Here is a 19832-nt window from a genome sequence, read left to right as displayed (position 1 = left end):
TAGACATAGGTCTTTATGCCTATGTGTGTGTGGATTTGTTTCCCAGTTCTGAAAGCACTAGAAGTAGTCAGAAAGTAAGAAATGATCCAAGAATAGTGAGAAATATCAAAAAGACAGAAAAGCCAGTTTAAAAGAGAGGCCACTGGTTGATTCTGGGACATTCTGAGCATTTAAATAAATAACACCTGCAAAGTATATAATCCAGTGACTAAATAAATGATTAAATAAGTAATGAATGCATAAAGAAGACGGAGAGAGAACATGGAGAAGAAGGGAGAAAAAAGATGGAGGGAAGGGAAGAGGAGGTAAGAATAATGATAAAGCAAACATGGCGAAATTTAAATAGCTGTCAGCACAGTAGTAGTTCCTGCCAATATTCAAATAAAAAGTTTAAAAGTTAAAAATATTTTAACAGAGCTAAAGCAAAGGAATATACTGGGATACAAAAAGGTAAAGCAAAAAGAGTTATGTCAAAGGAGAAGCGGATCCTGTCCCACTTCCTCAGATCCTAATGCACAGCCTGACATCTTCATTACAGGCCGACAAATAAATAGCATGAGGAGGGAAAATATTACAATTTTAATTGAGTAGAACAAGCAGCTGACAGTATATTTATCCAAAGTTACTTTTCGTAAAATAGGCTAATACTTAGGTAATTTGTTCCAGATTTTTCAAAAGTTTGATGATTTATTAGACTTCTTTTCATTAGTGTCTAAACCCTCAGTGATTTCAGAGAGTTTTGAGTTTTTAGTACAAACCCTTACTATGAGCTTTGCAAAAAATATTAATGAAATTTCTCTTATCAATTGTAAGTCTAATAAGACAGTCATAACTTTATGCTTTGAGGTGACCAAAATAATTTGTCATGTAGCTAAAAATGGAATACAGGTGGGCTAAAGGTCATATAAACACAATGAAACATAAAATCCAGAAACCTGAGCCTGCTCTCCCTTCTTCTTTTTTTAAAAAAAATATTTTTATGTCTGCCTTTGTTAAAGAACCAGGTCCTGTACATACCAAGAGGACAAGTTAAATGGAAACCAAGAGGCTGACTCCAGATCGAACAACTACAGCTGCATGAGAATAGGCCTTAACTACTTTCCTAATCTGTTAGAGGCAGGTGTCAGCATGTGATTGTCTCTCAGGTGGGTGTGAGACCATGGAGTAAACGGACTGGACTTGGACTCAATGTGGCCTCCAAACTATGAATTCCATTATGTTCAGACTTGGTTACACACCCCGCCTCTGACCCAGCAAGGCAAGGCACACTCTTTGCAGAGAATAGTTTAGGTGTTAATATAGAACCATCTCATAAGGATAGAGGTTTAAGTTGTCTGGGATTAAACAGAAAAAGAGAACAACCTTAAATTAATAGAAAAATATGAGTATTGAAGAAATCACCAGACTCAGACTTCAGATCATGAGCATAACCCAAGGTTACATGTAACCCTTTGCACTTAATCATGTCATTATAGCTCATTTAATGATTTAGTAGAGATCTAAATTATAACTACTCCATTTTGAAAGTCCTTCTTAAATGATAATAACTTGATTTTGTGTAGTATTTTATAAAGCATACAGATCTCGCTTACTTATCAAAACAGGTCTCATTTCCTTATCTTATTTGATTGTGATGCACATTCTGCAGTAATTATCCTCACCTTTTATAGAAAATAAACCTGAGACTCAAAAAGTCATGTCCAACATCACACAACTTATAAATGGTCAAGCTGAGAAATAAAATCCAAATACTGCACTTGTTTAAAAATGCCAATACTATGAGTTGGTTTTTTTTAAGTATCACTATACCATAAGACCTCTACATTATTTGCCAAAAATGATGGCAGGCAATGAGGAGTAGAATTAGCCAAGTAACTTGCAGAAGGAGAGTAACGAGCTTGACTGAGGCTTCAAGAGGCAGTGAAAATGTCTCTTGTGGAGACACAAGCTGGCCACCTTACCTATTACATTACACCATTCGGAATTGCTAATACTGCACCATCTTTTAACCTATAAAAATGTCAATTGCATATGTTAAAACCTAAATCAAATTTAACCTCCTTCAACAACCTTCCCTATCCCTCTTCATTGTTTAATATTTTCCATTGGCCCTCCTCATCATGTAAAGCACTGTGGTCTATTGATTTTTTGTATTGTCTTTCTCTTGCACTAGAAGGTAAGCTATAGGAAGTTAAGGATTTTTGTTCATTGCTGTGTCCACAGAGCCTAGAACAGAACTTCCCATATAGTAGGTGCTAAATACTTGCTGTATGAATAATCTTCACTGGGGCTGGTATGATGAAACCTGTAAGTGAGCTCCATAGTGGTAAAGAACCACAAGCAAGGGGCATGTGCTACAATGATGTGCCGTGCCCTTTCCCTGCTCAAGATGGAGTGGACACAAGTAATGAAGTCTGTATAGAATAGTACCAAGGCTCCATACAACAAAACTGTGCTAATGAGAATCACCATACATCTTCACAAATTCTCTTCACACCTTTATACAATGTAACTCTTCACTGGCACAAGGTGAAAGGGGAATTAGGCAGGAACATTCTTTTTGGCGCAGCTGCTGACAGCTGGAGTCTCCCAGGGATGAATTCCAGCACTGTAGTAGTTTATGAAGACTAAAAGTAAATGTAAGAGCTACTAGAACCCTTGTAAATGTTTGCTATTTGATATTCCAGTGTTCTTTACTCTACATGAAGGTGAGAAGATGCTGTCTTCATCAACACTGGGTTAATTGTCATAGTCTCCTTCCTATTAATTTTTCTCTCCTCTACATTTAAGGAGAAATTAAAGGAAAAAAAAGATTTTCTCTCAATAACATCCCCAGTCAAGTACTCCCCGAAGTCTCCTTGAATTTTTTCCTTGGAATCCCATACTAGCCACAGCTCCTGGAAGTGATGTCGTGACAGGAATGAGCCCAGGAAAATCTGGGTCCCAATTCCACTCTGCTGTGGAACCAACTGTGTGAGTTTGGGTAAATCATACATCCTCGATGACTACATTCTGACAGGTCTAAAATCTACCTTACAGATTTGTTTTCAACTAGGTTAATAAACATGAAGTCCTATCCTGAAGGCTAAAGAACAGAATGCATTTGTACTGAGATGATGCTATGATAGGAATTGGGGCCTTACCTCTACATACAGCTGGCCAAACTAAAAGACTAGCTAGGTACTTCTTTCTAGCTCTAGCAGAAGCCAGATAGGAGAGGGCTAACAGTATTCCAGTTTTGGTCAACCCCTCCCTGACTTTCAAGTAGCCTTTACTTCTTTGTATCTTCAGTGATCCAAGCAAATAAGACTTTGCACTCCATTGCATCTGTAGTTTTAATGGAAAATAACTCAGTCACTAAGTCCCTCTCCTGAAATAAAGGGTTCTTTAGCCTCAAATCCGAAACATGCAAGGACAAGACACCCTCCACTGAAAGAGATCCTTTCTTCTAAACATCTCAAGTTACCCTCTCTGTGTTTCTTTCTTAAGCATAGGCAATGCTTTCCAGCCTTTTAGCAAAATGATTCTTGCCTTTCAAAGAACATGTAGAATTACTAGGAGAAATTCCTTAAGCACTTTGGCAGCTCCAGGTCCCTATGGCCTCTGTGTCTGATTGCTTTTCTAACTGTGCCTCAGTCTATAAAATGGGCGCCAGATTACCAATCTGCTCAGGGTGCCTGCAAAACCTACAAAACCATGACCCTGACATAACACGATTTCTTCTCCTTCTTTTTATTTAAAAATATCCTGAGGACAAGGAAGGACTCTATGTCAAAAATAAGACAATACTAGTTTGCACCCATTTAGAACAATATTGCATTACTTTTGGGAGGTAACATGACATGAAATGGATTACCATTTTGATAGGATCAATCAATCAATCAATCAGTCCCTGAGTAGATGTTCGTTTCTGCCTATTCCATATGAGGCTCTGTGCCAGACAGAGACAAGGCTGGCAGGTCTGCCCTTACAGAACTCAATATAGTGGATGAGCCAGGTTCACCAACAACCCATCATGTGAGAGCTGAGGTAGCTGATAGCAGAACAGTGACCATGGTATTGGAAGAGAGGGGAAGGATATGAGAGAGACAGGGGGGCTGGAATTAAACAGAATCTCTTATCAGATCCATTAGCTCTGTCCTAAGTGTCATTTTTCCACCTTGCTGTCTATATGATAAATAATCCACTGCATAACTTTGAAAGAATATAAGTTTAGTCATATTTTATGGAAGTACAAAACATAAAAAACTATAGTGCATTCATCCATACTGGTGTGACAATATCTTACAATATTACAAGAGGTTTTAAGCCTCAAGAAGACACTTAAAAATCTAAGTAGATCAGTGGCATATATGTGGTAACTCGCTCATTCCTGCATTAGAACATTTTTCATCCAATTAGACTCTGTTTAACAGTAAAACACAGGTCTCCTCACTCTCTGAACTCTCACTACCTGAATACTTGCTACCGTGATCTGCTGACTGAATTACCCATGTGGTTTGCTGCTATGGTATCTCAGATATTCTTCTGATAGGAGTGTCTTGAGTTCACATTGTTTAAACATGCTATGTTTTATAGATATTCCCTTCCTCACATTATTCAGTAAAAGGTCTTCTAATAAAGTTGAGTAACCAATGAAGAAAATGGTCAAGACTAAAAAGCGTAAATAAGCACATGCACTACAAGACAAACTGAGAATGATAAAGCACATTAAGAGAGCTGAATGACTATTATTGGTTTTAAGCTTGGCCATGCACTTGTCTTCTCCCCAACACATGAAAACCACAGATACAATGCTGAATATTTACAAGACATTTGAGATCCTGGAAAAAAAAACCTTGCTTGTGCAAATGAGTGTGATCTTGGCATGAGCAGTCTTGTCACATTCACACAATTACAAACGCAGTCCCATGTTATCAAGAGTTGTAGGATGCCAAGCACATGGAATGCAAACAGACTGCCACGGTGAGCTCTGTTTTCCATCCCATTGCTTTGTGTGTAGCTTCAGACAATGGTTCCCAGCCAAGCACCTCTGAACTCTCCTGCCAGGAAGGGAAGATTCTCCCCCTGTTCCTTAGATCCAGACAGAGATGAATGTCAGACATTTCCTGTTTAACTCATTTCTTCACCAGCTGTTTCTTCCTGACCGCCACCCACCACCAAATAGTAACAGTGACCACAGCCTCCAGCTCCCTCCTCTCACCAGACCTCACACAAACATGTCTTTAATCATAAGAAACCTCTTGAAAAATTATCTGGTTTATTTTATTTTGCTAAGTATTATTGGCATGTGGTACACATCTTTAATATATTATTTTGTTATTTATTTACATATACGTATCTACTGTGATGTAGAAGGAAAATGTCATCCACTCTCAACACTCTATACTGTGCAGTGTCTAGTATTATGGTTTTCTACATACAGACACACATACTAATGTGTTTATCGAGTATCAAATAACTAGATAGTATTACAAACAATTTGTATCTTGCAGAAATCCTTGGTGAATTGTTAAATAGGTACATGAAGGGGTTTAATGATATTGGGTAAACGGGCATTTTCTTGTGGGTTAGGAATACATTTTTATCTTTCTCACTCAAAATCATGGAATACTGCCTCTGTTCTTTGAAACTTTGTTAGCCAATGTTAAAATACAAATTATATTCAGAAAAAGAGACACTTTTATAATAGCAGTTATCACAATGTGCACTCATTGTTCCATCATTTAAAATTATTTCTACAAAAAGAAGTATCAAGTACTATTTTTAAATGCATTGTCTTAATTTTAAAGTCATTAAATGTGTCTGTCAGTTAGATGTGCTCCATAAAAAGCCAATCATTTGTATTTACATTCAGTTGGAGAAATAAGAATTATATTATCTGGGCAAATGATTCAGACTAGTAGATTGCTCTTCTGGATTCAATTCTTTGTTTTTCATTCTAATGGGAAATATTTGTAGATATTATTCCTTATTTCAGTTTTGATTAAAAAAAATATGCCCTAGGTCTCCATCACTTACTTCAGCAGTAGTTTCTCACCTGCACTCTGTAGATAGATGTTCGCCATCTGAGTCTTTTGTCAGCTGAATATCTTCCCCAGCGTTCTCTATAGTGAAAAGGTCCTACAGAAAAACTGGCATTTTAGATACTTAAAATGAAGTTATATAGTAAAAATACCTAACACATTGGTATAGCATGCAGTAAATTTGGAAGCAATCGCACATTCAACGTCACAGCTCATCTGTATATCAATGTGAAAAAGGCACTTGATTTTATAGATGTGAAAACTGAGGATTATAGAGATGTAACTATTTGGCCCAAGATACACAGCTGATAGATACAAAAAAAGTAGATCCATCTCACAGTTGCACTTTGAGTTTGCTGCATCATCCATTGTGCTACATAGACAATACTGTGAAAAAAAAATCTTCCTCCAAAAAGCCCTCTATTCTCACAAGATTTATTCTCCAAAGTGACCATTAATATGGAACAAATACCCTAGAAACCCAGAGAAAAAATGCAAAAGATCACAAATAGAGATCCTTGTGCCATGAGGGGGACAAGGATGGGGGAAGTGTGCCAAATGAGATTTTTCTGTCTCAGAGGAGGATGTATGTTTTGCGGGTGACCTCCACAATGGGATGTCTGCCTTCATGTGACAAGAGAGCTCAAATCCCAGAAAGCTGCCTGAGAGGCATAATGATTGGGGCAATCAGACCAAGCAACTTCCTTCCATTGCTTTTGTCTCTGCCACTTTTCTTACGTTCTTAAATCTGGGGAAAAAATGATGACATACATCACTACTCTAAAATTGAATATAATAGGGCCTTTCACAGTTTCTGAAATATGGTCAGTTAAAGCCAACATTCTAAACCAGAGACAAAAGTAAAGGAGGTCTTTTGCTCTCCCTGGATCTTAATGATAACAATAATATCATAATGATAATGATGATTATGATGGCTGTAATAGCTCACACTTAATAAGTGCTTACCATGTATAAGTTGCTATCTCATTTACTCTTCACAACAACCCGAAAAGAAGGTTTTATTATCACCAGGTATAGAAAATGAAACTGAAGTTAAAAGAGTTAAGTGATTTGGATGAGGTCCTGCAGCTGGTCTGGATCCAGAGGCCTCTCTTGCAAGGCAGTTGGATGTGTTGTATGTCACAATGTCATCATGTTAACATGGTTCTTGATTTGCCCCTCACTCCCACATCACCCAATCCATAGTATCGCTGTCTGGCTCAAGTCAGTTCATGGCACTTCCATTTACAGAGCTACTTAGGCCTCAAACTTAGGAGTTATTTCTCTTCTCCTACCCACTTTCAATGCATCAGCAAGGATTTTCTGCCCCATCTCCCAACAATAACCCAAATCCATATACTGCTAGCTCCATTACTCCAATCCTAGTCCAAGCTCTATCATCTCTCATACCACTCCTCTTGTGTCTGCTCTTGTTTCCCAGATTTCATTTTCCACCCAGTAACCAGTATAATCTTTTAAAAATAATTAAATCAGATCATGTCATCCTGCTTTCCACTACAGTTGAAGTAAAAGTCAAACTCATGATCATGATTCAAAGTTCTCCATAACCTGGCCTCTGTCCACTTCTTATACCTAATTTTTTACTACTCCTTCCCTCTTTCACCCTCCTATAGTCACATAACAGTACTCGTGCCTTGGAACTTTCTAAGCTAGTTACTATAAGACTTTTACAGCTACTGAACCCTTTACCTGCCTTCCTTTCTTTGCTGGGTTGACATCATCACTGGTGGGGTCTCAGTTGAAAAGGTCATCAGACCACTCTGTATGAACTCCTTCTTCCCTCCAACTATTAGCACATGATTGGTTTATCATCTACATGACAGTTTCCAATATTACCCGTCTATTGTCTATTTCCCCTAATGCATCCCCTTGACCTAGCATAGTGTCTGGCACATAGTAGGTGCTTACTAAATATGTTACTTAGCAAATAAATATCCATTGAACTTGAATCCATCAAAAGAATACTAACGACTGATTTTCCTTTTCAGAGACCGAATCTGTCCGTGCTACATTAGGAGAACACTAAGCAAGAAATGATGGTGGATGTGAGGAAGAGCTGCCTCAAAAGTCACCTCATGACAAAAACCTTGCTTTATTCACCTGCCAAAATGGTCACTTCTCTTAATATGTCCCAGCCCTCAGCCCCTGTATACCTCTTTCATATTACATGAAAATGACTTGTAAATCATTGTGCATCTCTTTTGAGTGTGTTGAGATCTCCACTCACATGCTCACCTTCTGAAATGCAGGAGCTGATCTTTTCTCATTCATATATCTTAGCACAACCCCCTGCACATACTGAGTTCCTTAGAAATTCTTTCCAGTAGCTGACAGACCAAAGGAAACATGGCCTTTCAAAGGAAGCCCACGGTGCCACAGTTGGGAAGGAACACACACAACATACTCACCTGTAGAGTCTGAGTCTTGAGGATACAAATGGACCCAACCAGATAAAACTGATCCTCCAGAGGAAGATACGTATCACACGATGCAGCAAAAGAAGGGCTGGGGAAGAAGCTACTGAAGAGCACCAAAGGCTCTAAGGGAGACAAAGACACACGTGTGACAATCAAATAGAAAGGCAGGCTGGCTACATAAGAAGATGAACACCTGACACATCAGGTGCTGTTTGCCAGCCCACTGATACTTTTCAGAATTCTGAGTCACAGATTTTCCCTGCCTTCCTTCTGTTCTAGCTATCCTCCTTCACCTTGGTCTCCACCAAAACATTAAGAAGGCATTACTGAGAAATAATTGTTGCAAGTTCTGGGTGATATTCAACCTTGTGTTCTTATTCTGTGTGTGCATGTGGTCTCCAAAAGAAATTTTGCTCCCCTCTTTTATAGAGAGCACATGGGTATTAAATATGTGTGTAATTTGTGTACATTTATAGTCAACTAAGTTTTTAAAAAGTATATGACCCTTAGTTTTCAAGGCACATGACAGACATATCAGACAACCATTGTGTGAGCTAATTTTCATCATTTATTTACTCATTCTTTCATTCATTTGCTATCTTTTTAGGCCTCAGTGGCAAAGAACTGAGTTAATTACACTCTTAGTTCATGGAATAGAATGAACACAGATAAAGTTCTACTCTTGATTTTTTTGTCCCTTCTCCACCCATGGTCACCCATTGCTATCTACCACCTTCAATATCTAAACTTGTAAAGTATGTAGTCTGATTTTATGTGTATGTGTTTACCATGTACAAAGGTGGCATTGTGCTATAGATCTTGTTCTGTTTCTTACTTTTTTCAGTCAACAATATGGTTTTAAGATTTAACTGGAGCGCCTGGGTGGCTCAGTTGGTTAAACATCTGACTTTGTCTCAGGTTGTGATCTTGCAGTCTGTGGGTTAGAGCTCTGCACTATGCAGCCTGCTTGGAATTCTCCCTCTCCCTCTTTCTCTGCCCCTTGCCCACTTGTACTGTCTCTCTCTTTCTCTCTCTATCTCTCTCTCGCTCAAAATAAATAAAGAAAAAAAAGATTTAACCATGTTGTAGTATGTATATTGGAGGTCACTGCTTTCAAAGTTTTCCATATTGCACACTTTCTGCATTTTACTTGCCCATTTCCCTCCAACCATAAAGAACACTATGGCATACATAGCACATGTGCCCTTAGACACAGATCTCTCTGCGAGTTTGCCTCCGGTATATTTCCACCCAGTGATGGGATTGCTAAATCACAAGTCAATTAACATAATTTAAGTTTACTCTGCTTTTCAGGAATGCTTCATGAGTTTACATTCCTTTCTACACTGTGTTGATGTTTTATTTCTCACCTTCTTACCAAATTTATTTATTATTTACACTTCCTTATTGTTGTCATTCACATGGATGTACAGTGTTATCTCACTGGTTTTTAAATATTTCATTCTTTGCTTACTAGTGAGTTCAAGCATCTTTTCACATATTTGTTGGGATATTTACCTGTGGTTCAAGCCCTAGATATTTTAATGGCCCCAAATAAGTGTGTATGTTTAGTTCCTTAAACGTTGAAAATTGTAAATTTGGACTCCACGTCCCTACAACACTGATTTGGGTTTGATTTCTTGTAAATGACATATATATTTTTTTCCATTCAAATTCTGAGGGAGATGGCAAACTTATTATTCCTCTAGGCCAGTGGACAGGATTTTACTGATCATTTTAAGTCTCTAGGTTTTATGTACTGGTCCTTAAATGAGTGTTAGCACTCCAGACCCCAGCCAATGTAAGCCATGGATGACTTATAACCCACCTAGGCCACCATCTAGGCTTCCTCTTATCATTATAGTCTTGGATGTTATTCCTTAATTCCTGTAACCGAAGGACTTACCTGTCCTTTAAGCTTGGCTATGCATCAAACTTCTTTTGTTATGTTTTAAAAATTGTGTCCTTGTTTTTGTAGCAAGAAAAAGGCATTCTTATTAGCTCAATCCAGCATGTTACCATGTGAGCCTACCTTGTGAATCTCACTATTTTTAAACTGAATATTTAATATGGTTTTTAATACTGGAAGGAATGAAACAAGGATTCAATTTTTATAATATGTATTAGATATTTCTGTGAAAGGTATTACATTTTTTGAAGGGGTTTCTCCTTTTTCCCTGTCTTTTCTATTTTCTGCAGAGCCATAAACATTAATTACAAGTCTCATAAGTAAACTGCTCTGTTGTATTATTATTATTCAAGTCCTCATCATCTCCAACCACTCTCCTTTCTTTTACTGCATAGTATCACTGCACTGTTTCACATAAACATTGCATTCTGCTAACATTCAAAGAGCCTGAAAGAAAGCGTAGATGCCCAAGGATTTTGGGGTACCAAGTTTGTGGCAGTGTCTACTGGCACAAACCTATTTATTCCTAACTGCAATAATAGAAATGAAAACTACTTCAATGAACAAGGAACTCAGCAATAAGATAATTAAATATAACTAAGCATATTTTAAATATAAATATCATGTGTTTTATGATTAGTGTCAGATAAGTATACAAGCTATCTATTCCAAATTCTGGTCTCAGAGAAAAAGGTCAGAGACATTTACAAACAAGGTATTTCATATTATCATGTGCATTTTTAAAACAATAAGATCCTGGGGCGCCTGGGTGGCTCAGTCGGTTAAGCCTCCGGCTTCGGCTCAGGTCAGATCTCACGTTCGTGGGTTCGAGCCCCACGTCAGGCTCTGTGCTAACAGCTAGCTCAGAGCCTGGAGCCTGCTTCCGATTCTGTGTCTCCTTCTCTCTCTGCCCCTCCCCCTCTCATGCTCTCTCTCTGTATTAAAAATAAATAAAACATTTAAAAAAAACAATAAGATCTTTTGGAACAATAACTTTAGTGTTTCTTTTTATTAGAGATTTCTGATTGTCCTTCATTTGGTAATCCATTGATATCTGCACTCATAGTCTACTTTTCTTTGTTTTTTTATCATGAAATTCTTTCTCAAAACTCTGATTAATGTCTACAACCAATATCTATGGTCACACAGATATAAGAGAACCTGAGCTTACCAGCAGTGGAAGGGCATTTATGTTAGCAATGAAGGGCTATGGAACACATTAATTTGAGATGGAATAGATTAAAAACTGAACTGCTTACCAATTGAAATATCTTTTAAAGTCAGAATGAACTTCACATATTCATAAGCAGGGTTACCATCATGTTTATCATTTCCTCTCTTTATGTGACAGCAAAAATCAATATGTTTTCCCACTAAGAAATAAAAACAGATAAAAAACACATTTACAATTGTATGTTACCATATTCTGCAGGATTATTTCACAGGACCATTGTCTCATGTAGAACAGATTTTACAAAAATATCATTTTCTGGGGCACCTGGGTGATTCAGTCGGTTAAGCATCTGACTTTGGCTCAGGTCATGATGTGATGGTTCATAGGTTCAAGCCCTGCGTCGGGCTCTGTACTGACAGCTCAGAACCTGAAGCCTGTTTCAGATTTGGTGTCTCCGTCTCTCTCTGCCACTCCCCTACTTATGCTCTGTTTCTCTCTGTCTCAATAATAAATAAACACAATTTTCTTTAAAAATATCATTTTCTTTCCATGAACATTAGCACTGGCATAGCTAACTATGCTGTAGCTGTAGAGTGGAGTACCTGCTAGAACATTATGTAACACTAATACAATTATGCAAAAGCTCAAATAATCAGGGTTCACGATAAATAACAAGATTTAATGGAGAAGAATTATTTTAATACTAGAAATACAATTTGTGAAATTATATTAAGCTAATATATAACTATTAAAGCTGTATTGGCTCTAATGTTTTAATTTTTATTACTCCTCTGATTGTTACTTGTGTCTTAAAATCTAAGAACTTACAGTTTAGAAAATACAATCTGTACCTGAGCTTGACAAAGACTGTTTGAAAGCAATCTTTTGGTAGACTTTTCTTTTCTCGTGATCAGGCAGAAGACTTAATAAATTTTTACCCATAACTTCATCCTTAAGAAAGAGAGAGAGAATACATTTTGTTACATGTATGATTACTGTTCACTTCCCCTACCTCTCTTCACTTCCTCTACCTCCTCAGTCATCTCATGGTCATACCTTTTATAGCTCTACAAGTCCCAGTTCACATTACTCCACTCTATGTCCATCACCTCTTACCTTTCCAGTGCACTCACGCAAGTACCCTACCTCTTCAACAATTATTCCACACACTGAGACCTCCAGCCCATTCCCATCACATTTTCACTGTGCATTGTAGATTGTCACATCCCTCTTTATTCAGTTCAGATTCCATGATAAATCATTATAATCACTCCCATGTTCTCCTTCTGACCTATTTGCTTGGGACAATCCCAACTCTGGTTAATTTATTCTCTTCATATACCTTATACCTTTACCCAAACAACTGCATGTCTATGGAGAAAAGCCCACAATCATGCCATGTATTATTTTTTTAGTGCTCCTATTATTTTAATAGTTTATTGTCAAGTTGTTTTCCATATAACATCCAGTGCTCTTCCCCACAAGTACCCTCCTCCATTACCACCACCTACCTTTCCCCTCCACCACGCTCTTCAACCCTCGGTTCATTTTCAGTATTCAATAGTCTCTCAGGTTTTGCATCCCTGTCTTTCCCCAACTCTCTTTCCTCCTTCCTCTCCCTATGGTACTCTGTTAGGTTTCTCCTGTTAGACCTATGAGTGCAAACATATGGTATCTGTCCTTCTCCCCCTGACTTATTTCGCTTAGCATGACACCCTCGAGGTCCATCCACTTTGCTACAAATGGCCAGATTTCATTCTTTGTCATTGCCATGAGTACTCCATTGTGTATGTATATATACCACATCACCATTAGGTGATGGACATTTAGGCTCATGTATTATTTTAAATGAGCATTCAGATCTGTCTAGAAATCATTCTTCATTTCCCTAGACAATTCACTCTCCCACTCTTCAGTGCGACTCTTTCTTGCCTTTTATTCCTTCTTAAAACCTCCAACCCTCCTTCATCCTCCTCATATTCAGCTTCAATTTAAAACAAAGGGGAAAGAAAACTTGCTCTTCATTCAATACGAAACATTGTTTTCCAGATATTTACAATGATGCTCTCCTTTCCTTCATTCAAGTCTCTACTGAAAAGTATTTTAAAAAGCACCAATTTCCTGACATTCTCTTCCTGCTTTTTTTCATAGCACACTCATCACTACCTGACATTATAGTAACATGTATATGTTTATCTGTTTATTATCTGTCTCCCTCAGTAAAATGTAAATCACATTAGAACAGAAACCTTGGCTGACTTATTTACTATTACATCCTCAACACTTAGAACACAGCTTGGCACAAGTGAGCATTCAGTAATGTTAGTTGAATGAATAATGCTATACCATGCAGCTGAAATATGGTGACACATGGATAAATTGAATATCAGACATTACATTAAGTAATGAGTTTTTATTGCCATAGGAACAAAGTAATAAAGTATTCCTTGTAGTTGAATAATGTTTTTGGATGATGAACCACAAATTCAAATAATTTTTAATAATTCATATGAATAATTTACAGTACAAATTTAGAAATATATTTTCTGGTCCATTTATAGAAGCTAGCCTATGAGTTAGCCAATATTCAAATTAGCAGATTGATCCCGACTCAATCAAGAAAAAGCATGGCTTGATTCAGGGCAGAAGTATTGCCTTAATTTAGCAAACAAAACATTATGAAATTAACAAGCAATTTTGACAATGAAAGTCATTCAATAAGATATTTACCTCCCCCCAAAAATATAGATATTTTTCACTAAACTTAACTTTTTCAATATAAATTATTTTATTATTTTAGTTATAAAACAAACTATAGATACCAAACCAAGTTACCTCTGGTCAGCGGTGACCACTCATTCATTTATTTATCTCACACATGATTAACAGTTGCTCTATGCCAGACACTGTGCTAGGTAGTGAAACGAATTAGCTATCATAATACCCTATGAGAGGAAGAATTATCCCCTATTTTATTTATGAAAAAATTAAGGCTTGTCCACTTATTTAGAGGTCAGAAGTTCAGTGGTAAAATTCAATTTATACCAAGGGCAGCTGATTTTCTACTGGGCCAGTTTCTGCATTTTGGACATTCTACATGAAATAATGTATCAATTTCATTTTTTATTGAGTACTTTATAAGGGTTAAACATGATGATCCTGATATGAATTCTAATTTTAATCAATACATAATTCAGTAGAGCAGATGAGACAGGCACAAAATTATGATGCAAAGTATAAAATAAGGCTGTAACAAGAGGTACAAAGTGCCACAGCTCACCAGTTCTTTCATCAGTAGAAGAATAAAGGACAGCACTGTCACATCAAAGAATTCAAAGTGAGCAGTATTTAGGTAGTGTACATTCCCTTGGTTGTAAATACTGGCAAAGAGTTTCTTATTAATTAACTACATTCTTTAAGGAAGGTGATAGTGACAATGAATGCCCAAGAACTGACCGCCAACTAAAAAGAGTGAATGTAACAATCATTCCAGTGTAACTACTCCATAGTTAAAGGGCAGAGACCTGAAAACATTATCAACATCATGTTATTTTTGTAAATCTTTGGCATTTGCTCTTCTTATTACATGAGGCAGAAAGATCAAGACACTTAAACTTTAAATAAGCAAAGATAAATACCAGTGAAAAATTAAAGAGGTTTTTCAAGAGCCAAGTTTGCAAATACCTATTAGTTGTCCCATAAATATTAGTATGGTGAGTCAAAGTCATGTCAAAAAAAAAAGTAAAGGAATTTACTCCACTCCATGACATTTACTGAGACTCCAGGCAAGAAGCATCTTTTTCATTGGCAGGGACATTCACATTAAACATGCATTAGAAAACTGTTCAACAATATAGGGCACAGGGAAGTATGAGAGCCTCTGCATGAAATTCAGACTGCATTTTGAATCAAACAAGACTTATCACTAGTAATTCTCTACTATGCTGTAAGCTTCACAGGGAAAACAACAAAATTCAGCACAATTATGGTGAACTAACCATATTTCATGTTCAAAACCTGCTGAAGTTTCTTAATAACTCAATGCTGAGAAACTCTTTACCTGAAGAAATGTGTGTTTTTAAAGTTTTTTTGTTTAAGAATTATAAAATAGAACTACATGTAAATTTCCAGTTTTAATTTTTTTGGGAGGAGGGGAGTGATGAAGTAGGGTGAGTAGGAGAGCAGGCTGCTAGGAAGTATAACTTACTACTACAAGTGACTGGAACTTTTTCCAAAGGAAAAACTATCAAGGAAGTAAATGAGTGGGAAAATACAATGGCAGACTTCTGATATAATTTGATACCATGATGATGATAATAGCCCTCATTTCAGTCATGATGACATGTGTTACAGCATCATATCTTGGACTCCTCATATCTTTTTGTCACACCTCCATCCAATCCATCAGCAAAACTTGTTTTACCTACAAAACACCGATGGCTTCCACGTCCACTTTACTGCAACTCATCATTATCTACTAGCCTGGATTAATCCAATAACTTTCCAAGTGGACTTCCTACTTTCATGCCTGCCCCTATAGCTTATTCTTTTTTTGGTTGCAGTATACTTAACATACAGTGTAATTTTAGTTTCAGGTGTACAATCTAGTGATTCAACACTTCCATACATACAGTGCACATCTCAACAAGTACAGTCCTAAATCCCCGTCACCTATTTCAACGCATCTTCTCTGGTAATCATCACTGTGTTGTCTAGAGTTAAGAGTCTATTTCTTGGGGTGCCTGGGTGACTCAGTCGGTTAAGCCTCTGACTTCAGCTCAGGTCATGATCTTGCAGTTTGTGCATTCGAGCCCCACGTCGGGCTCTGTGCTGACAGGTCAGAGCCAGGAGCCTGCTTCAGATTCTGTCTGTCTGTCTGTGGATCTGTCTCTCTCTCTCTTTCTGCCCCACCTCCAGTCATGCTCTGCGTCTCTCTCTCTCTCTCTCTCTCTCAAAAATAAATAAATATTTTAAAAAGAGTCTGTTTCTTGCCTTGCTTCTCTCTCTTTTTTTCCCCTTTGCTCATATGTGAGATTTAAGAAACAAAAGAAATGATCCATAGCTTATTTTTAACACAGAAGCCAGAGTGAACCCCCCAAAAAAGTTAAGCTCAGATCATTTCCTCCATCTGCTCTAACCCGCACAATGGCTTTCTTCCATCTCAGAGGAAAAGGCAAAGTCATTACAATGGCCCTAAACAGGGTAGACCTCTGTTACTGCTCTGACCTCATCACCTCCTAGTACTTTTCCTTTTGATCACAGCACTCCAGTCACAGCAGCCTCTCTCCTGTACCTTTTCCATACCAAGCACATTCTTGTTTTAGTGCCTTCTCACTTGCTTTTGATTCTGCCTGGAACATACTTGCTCCAGTTTTCTGCATGACTCACTACATTCAGTCTCTGTTCAAATATCCCCTGATAAGCAGGTCTTCACTAATCCCACATTTGCAATAGTCTACCTCCAGTAGTATTTTTTTCCACATTGACGGATGAGAAACTAAAGCTCATGTAGTTAGTAAGTGATAGAGCAAAATTTTAATCTCCAGATTATCTGATTTCAGAGAACAAGTTCTTCGCATTCATCATGCTATCAGTTTAGAGTTGCCAAAGAGACAAGAGTTGTCTTGATATTTAATGAAATTGTAGCTTCCTGGAGCCAGGAAGATCTTCTAGAAATGGTTTTGTCTCTACATTAATATAAGATGGGTGACTTAAAAAGCAAAATTTTTAATCAAAGCCTGGGGGAAAAATTGCATGTTGTTACAAATTAAGAAGAGTTAGGATTTAATGAAGAAAAATGTGAAATTATGCCTCAGGTATAAGTCCTTCTTAATGAGATTATAAAACTTCATTCTCATTTCATATTTATGTACAGACCTAATATTAGTAGCTTTATTTTTAAGTATACCCATCTCTGGTAATCAAATCCATAATTTAAGATTAGTCATTCAACTTCATCTCCCAGATACCTCTACCTTAGGGTGGGTCTGTGTGTGTGTGTGTGTGTGTGTGTGTGTGTGTGTGTCTGCCTGTTACCTAAAATGCTGAAAGTTGAACCGATTCTCTTGAGAGTGAAAAGTGTGAACCAAACTACATAAAGAAACAAGGATAGCACAACTAAGACCATCACTGTGCAAAATCCTCACAATAGGAAAAGTTCTCCAGTTTTGGTCAATGACCAATTTGGTCTAAATAATATCTAATATAAAACTTTGGAAAGATTTCTGGTCTTCACTAAAACAAAACAATCTGTCATGGATCATACTCATACATTCTTTCTTTTAATATAGATTTAATAAGACCATTCCTCTTTCATGATAAAAGTACTCTAAAGTCCAATTCAATGAAAATCTCTACTATTTGTATTTTATTCAGCTGTTTTGGGATCCCACAAATATAAATTTGAAGTGTAATTTTCAATTTGAATTCAATTTGATTTTGAAAATGTAAACTGTTCTGTAAAATAAAGAAAAGTGAATTAGAAATAAAGATATTGACCATCACCCGAAGGGGGTGGTGGTCATGGAGGGGGACACTTGTTGGGAGAAGCACTGGGTGGTATATGGAAACCAATTTGACAATAAACTATTATAAAAAAAAGAAATAAAGATATTGATCATAGTATCTTCATATAAAGATAAAAGAGTAGAAAAGTTCTCTAACCTTCCAATTGGGCCTTGCCACACATCAGCTGGAATAGCATAACTAGTGGAATAAGTTTCTAATCCACTTTTAACTTGAAAGAATAATGCTTATCCATTTGGAGTGTCATTGTAACTACTGTTAAACTATTGTATTGTAAATGATGGAAAATAATTGCATATGTTAAAAAAATAGTGTTATATTCTAAAAAAAATAAATAAAGTTACCAAAAAAAAAAAAAAAGAAAGAATAATGTAATGATTTCTATTAATTTACATGTTCCAAACTTGAGTGCTATAGATATCTGGGTCAGAGTTTGTCAAGTTCTTTACACAACTGTGTGGATTTAGGAATGTACAATGAAGGCAACAATCCAAATAAAATTCACACAACTAACCAAATGACAGAGATTTCAGGAGTGGAGATGGATGTACTCTACATATCCTCTCTCCACACACATGCATTAATGGAATAGGAAGGTATGTAGTACCTTCATATTTGAGTGGTATATTTGTTAGATGTGCATCCTGAAGATCCAGAAAAATTTTTAGGTAATCACATATTCTAAGTCAATGATCCTATGAAGATAGAGAAAGTTTTCATGAAGAGGGGCATAATAACACCAAAGAAATCAGGAATGAGTAACCTTTTTGGACACCACAGATCCTGACTACAACTCCTGTGTAAATGTCTCCAGCAATACTTACAATACTACTAAACTATGCAATCATTTCTTTTTTTTTTTTTTCTAAATTAGATAGTAATTTGTTTTTCAACATAAAGAAACAAAAAGCAAATAAGATCTGGAAATAGATGTCAGGAGCCAGCATAAACAAATCATGACATTTTTTGTTTAATCAGTATGTAGTGGACTCTAAGGAAATGTACAAAATCAAATACATCAATCCCAGTGAGAGCTGCCTCACAAAGCAGTCACCTTGGGGGTTATCCCCTGATTCTGAGGATATTTTCATTTCAAAAAGCACATTCTTCTTTGGAGATTGCCTTTGGGGAAGTTTACAACACACACACACACACACACACACACACACACACACACTATTTCATTACCTCATATTATAATTTGTTTTTGTAGATATATTTTTTATTAAGAGTTTATTACCAAGTTGGTTTCCATATAGCACCCAGTGATCTTCCCCACAAGTGCCCTCTCCAAGAGCATCATCCCCCTTCCCCTTCCCCCTCCCTCTTCAGCCCTCAGAACTGAAACCAATAAACATGACAATAAAACAGGTGTGCATTTGACAACATTGAGAGGACATCTTCTCTGATGAGTTATATGCTTCTGAAAACAAAGTAGGAACCCCTATAAACCAGAATGATTTTTCTCCAAAACTGGAAAAACTTACTGGTAAATGGCCAAGAAGGGACGTGATGTTTCCAGCGACAAAAACTATCACTCCATCTGCGCTCAGTATTATCATAAAGCCATCTAATGACTAATGAAGAGAGAATAATAATGTAATTAAATAGTGGAACAATAATAAAATGATAGTTTTATTTCTAAATGCATGAATAATTATAATAGCATGCTGAAGTGTATTGTGGTTCTTAAATATCAATAAAGCAGGCACAGACTTAATTAAAATTCCATTATTCTGCCTCCTACACAGAATCTACTT

General features: G+C 36.9%; 1 protein-coding gene across 1 annotated transcript in view; it reads right to left on the bottom strand.

Moving 5' to 3' along the window:
• PASD1 (PAS domain containing repressor 1) overlaps nt 1-19832 on the bottom strand; it is a 55035-nt gene that overhangs the window by 31908 nt on the left and 3295 nt on the right. Inside the window, exons 2-6 of the mRNA XM_029930701.1 lie at nt 19560-19649; nt 12399-12498; nt 11633-11746; nt 8456-8586; nt 6041-6123 (exon numbers count right to left, since the gene is read on the bottom strand). Of these exons, the coding sequence (XP_029786561.1) occupies nt 6041-6123; nt 8456-8586; nt 11633-11746; nt 12399-12498; nt 19560-19634 (503 nt within the window). The 5' untranslated portion in view covers nt 19635-19649. The remainder of the gene's footprint in view (nt 1-6040; nt 6124-8455; nt 8587-11632; nt 11747-12398; nt 12499-19559; nt 19650-19832) is intronic.

The sequence above is a fragment of the Suricata suricatta genome, chromosome X (genome assembly GCF_006229205.1).
Source record: "Suricata suricatta isolate VVHF042 chromosome X, meerkat_22Aug2017_6uvM2_HiC, whole genome shotgun sequence".
NCBI classification, from domain to species: Eukaryota; Metazoa; Chordata; class Mammalia; order Carnivora; family Herpestidae; genus Suricata; species Suricata suricatta.
This window is presented reverse-complemented; position numbering and strand designations above follow the sequence as displayed.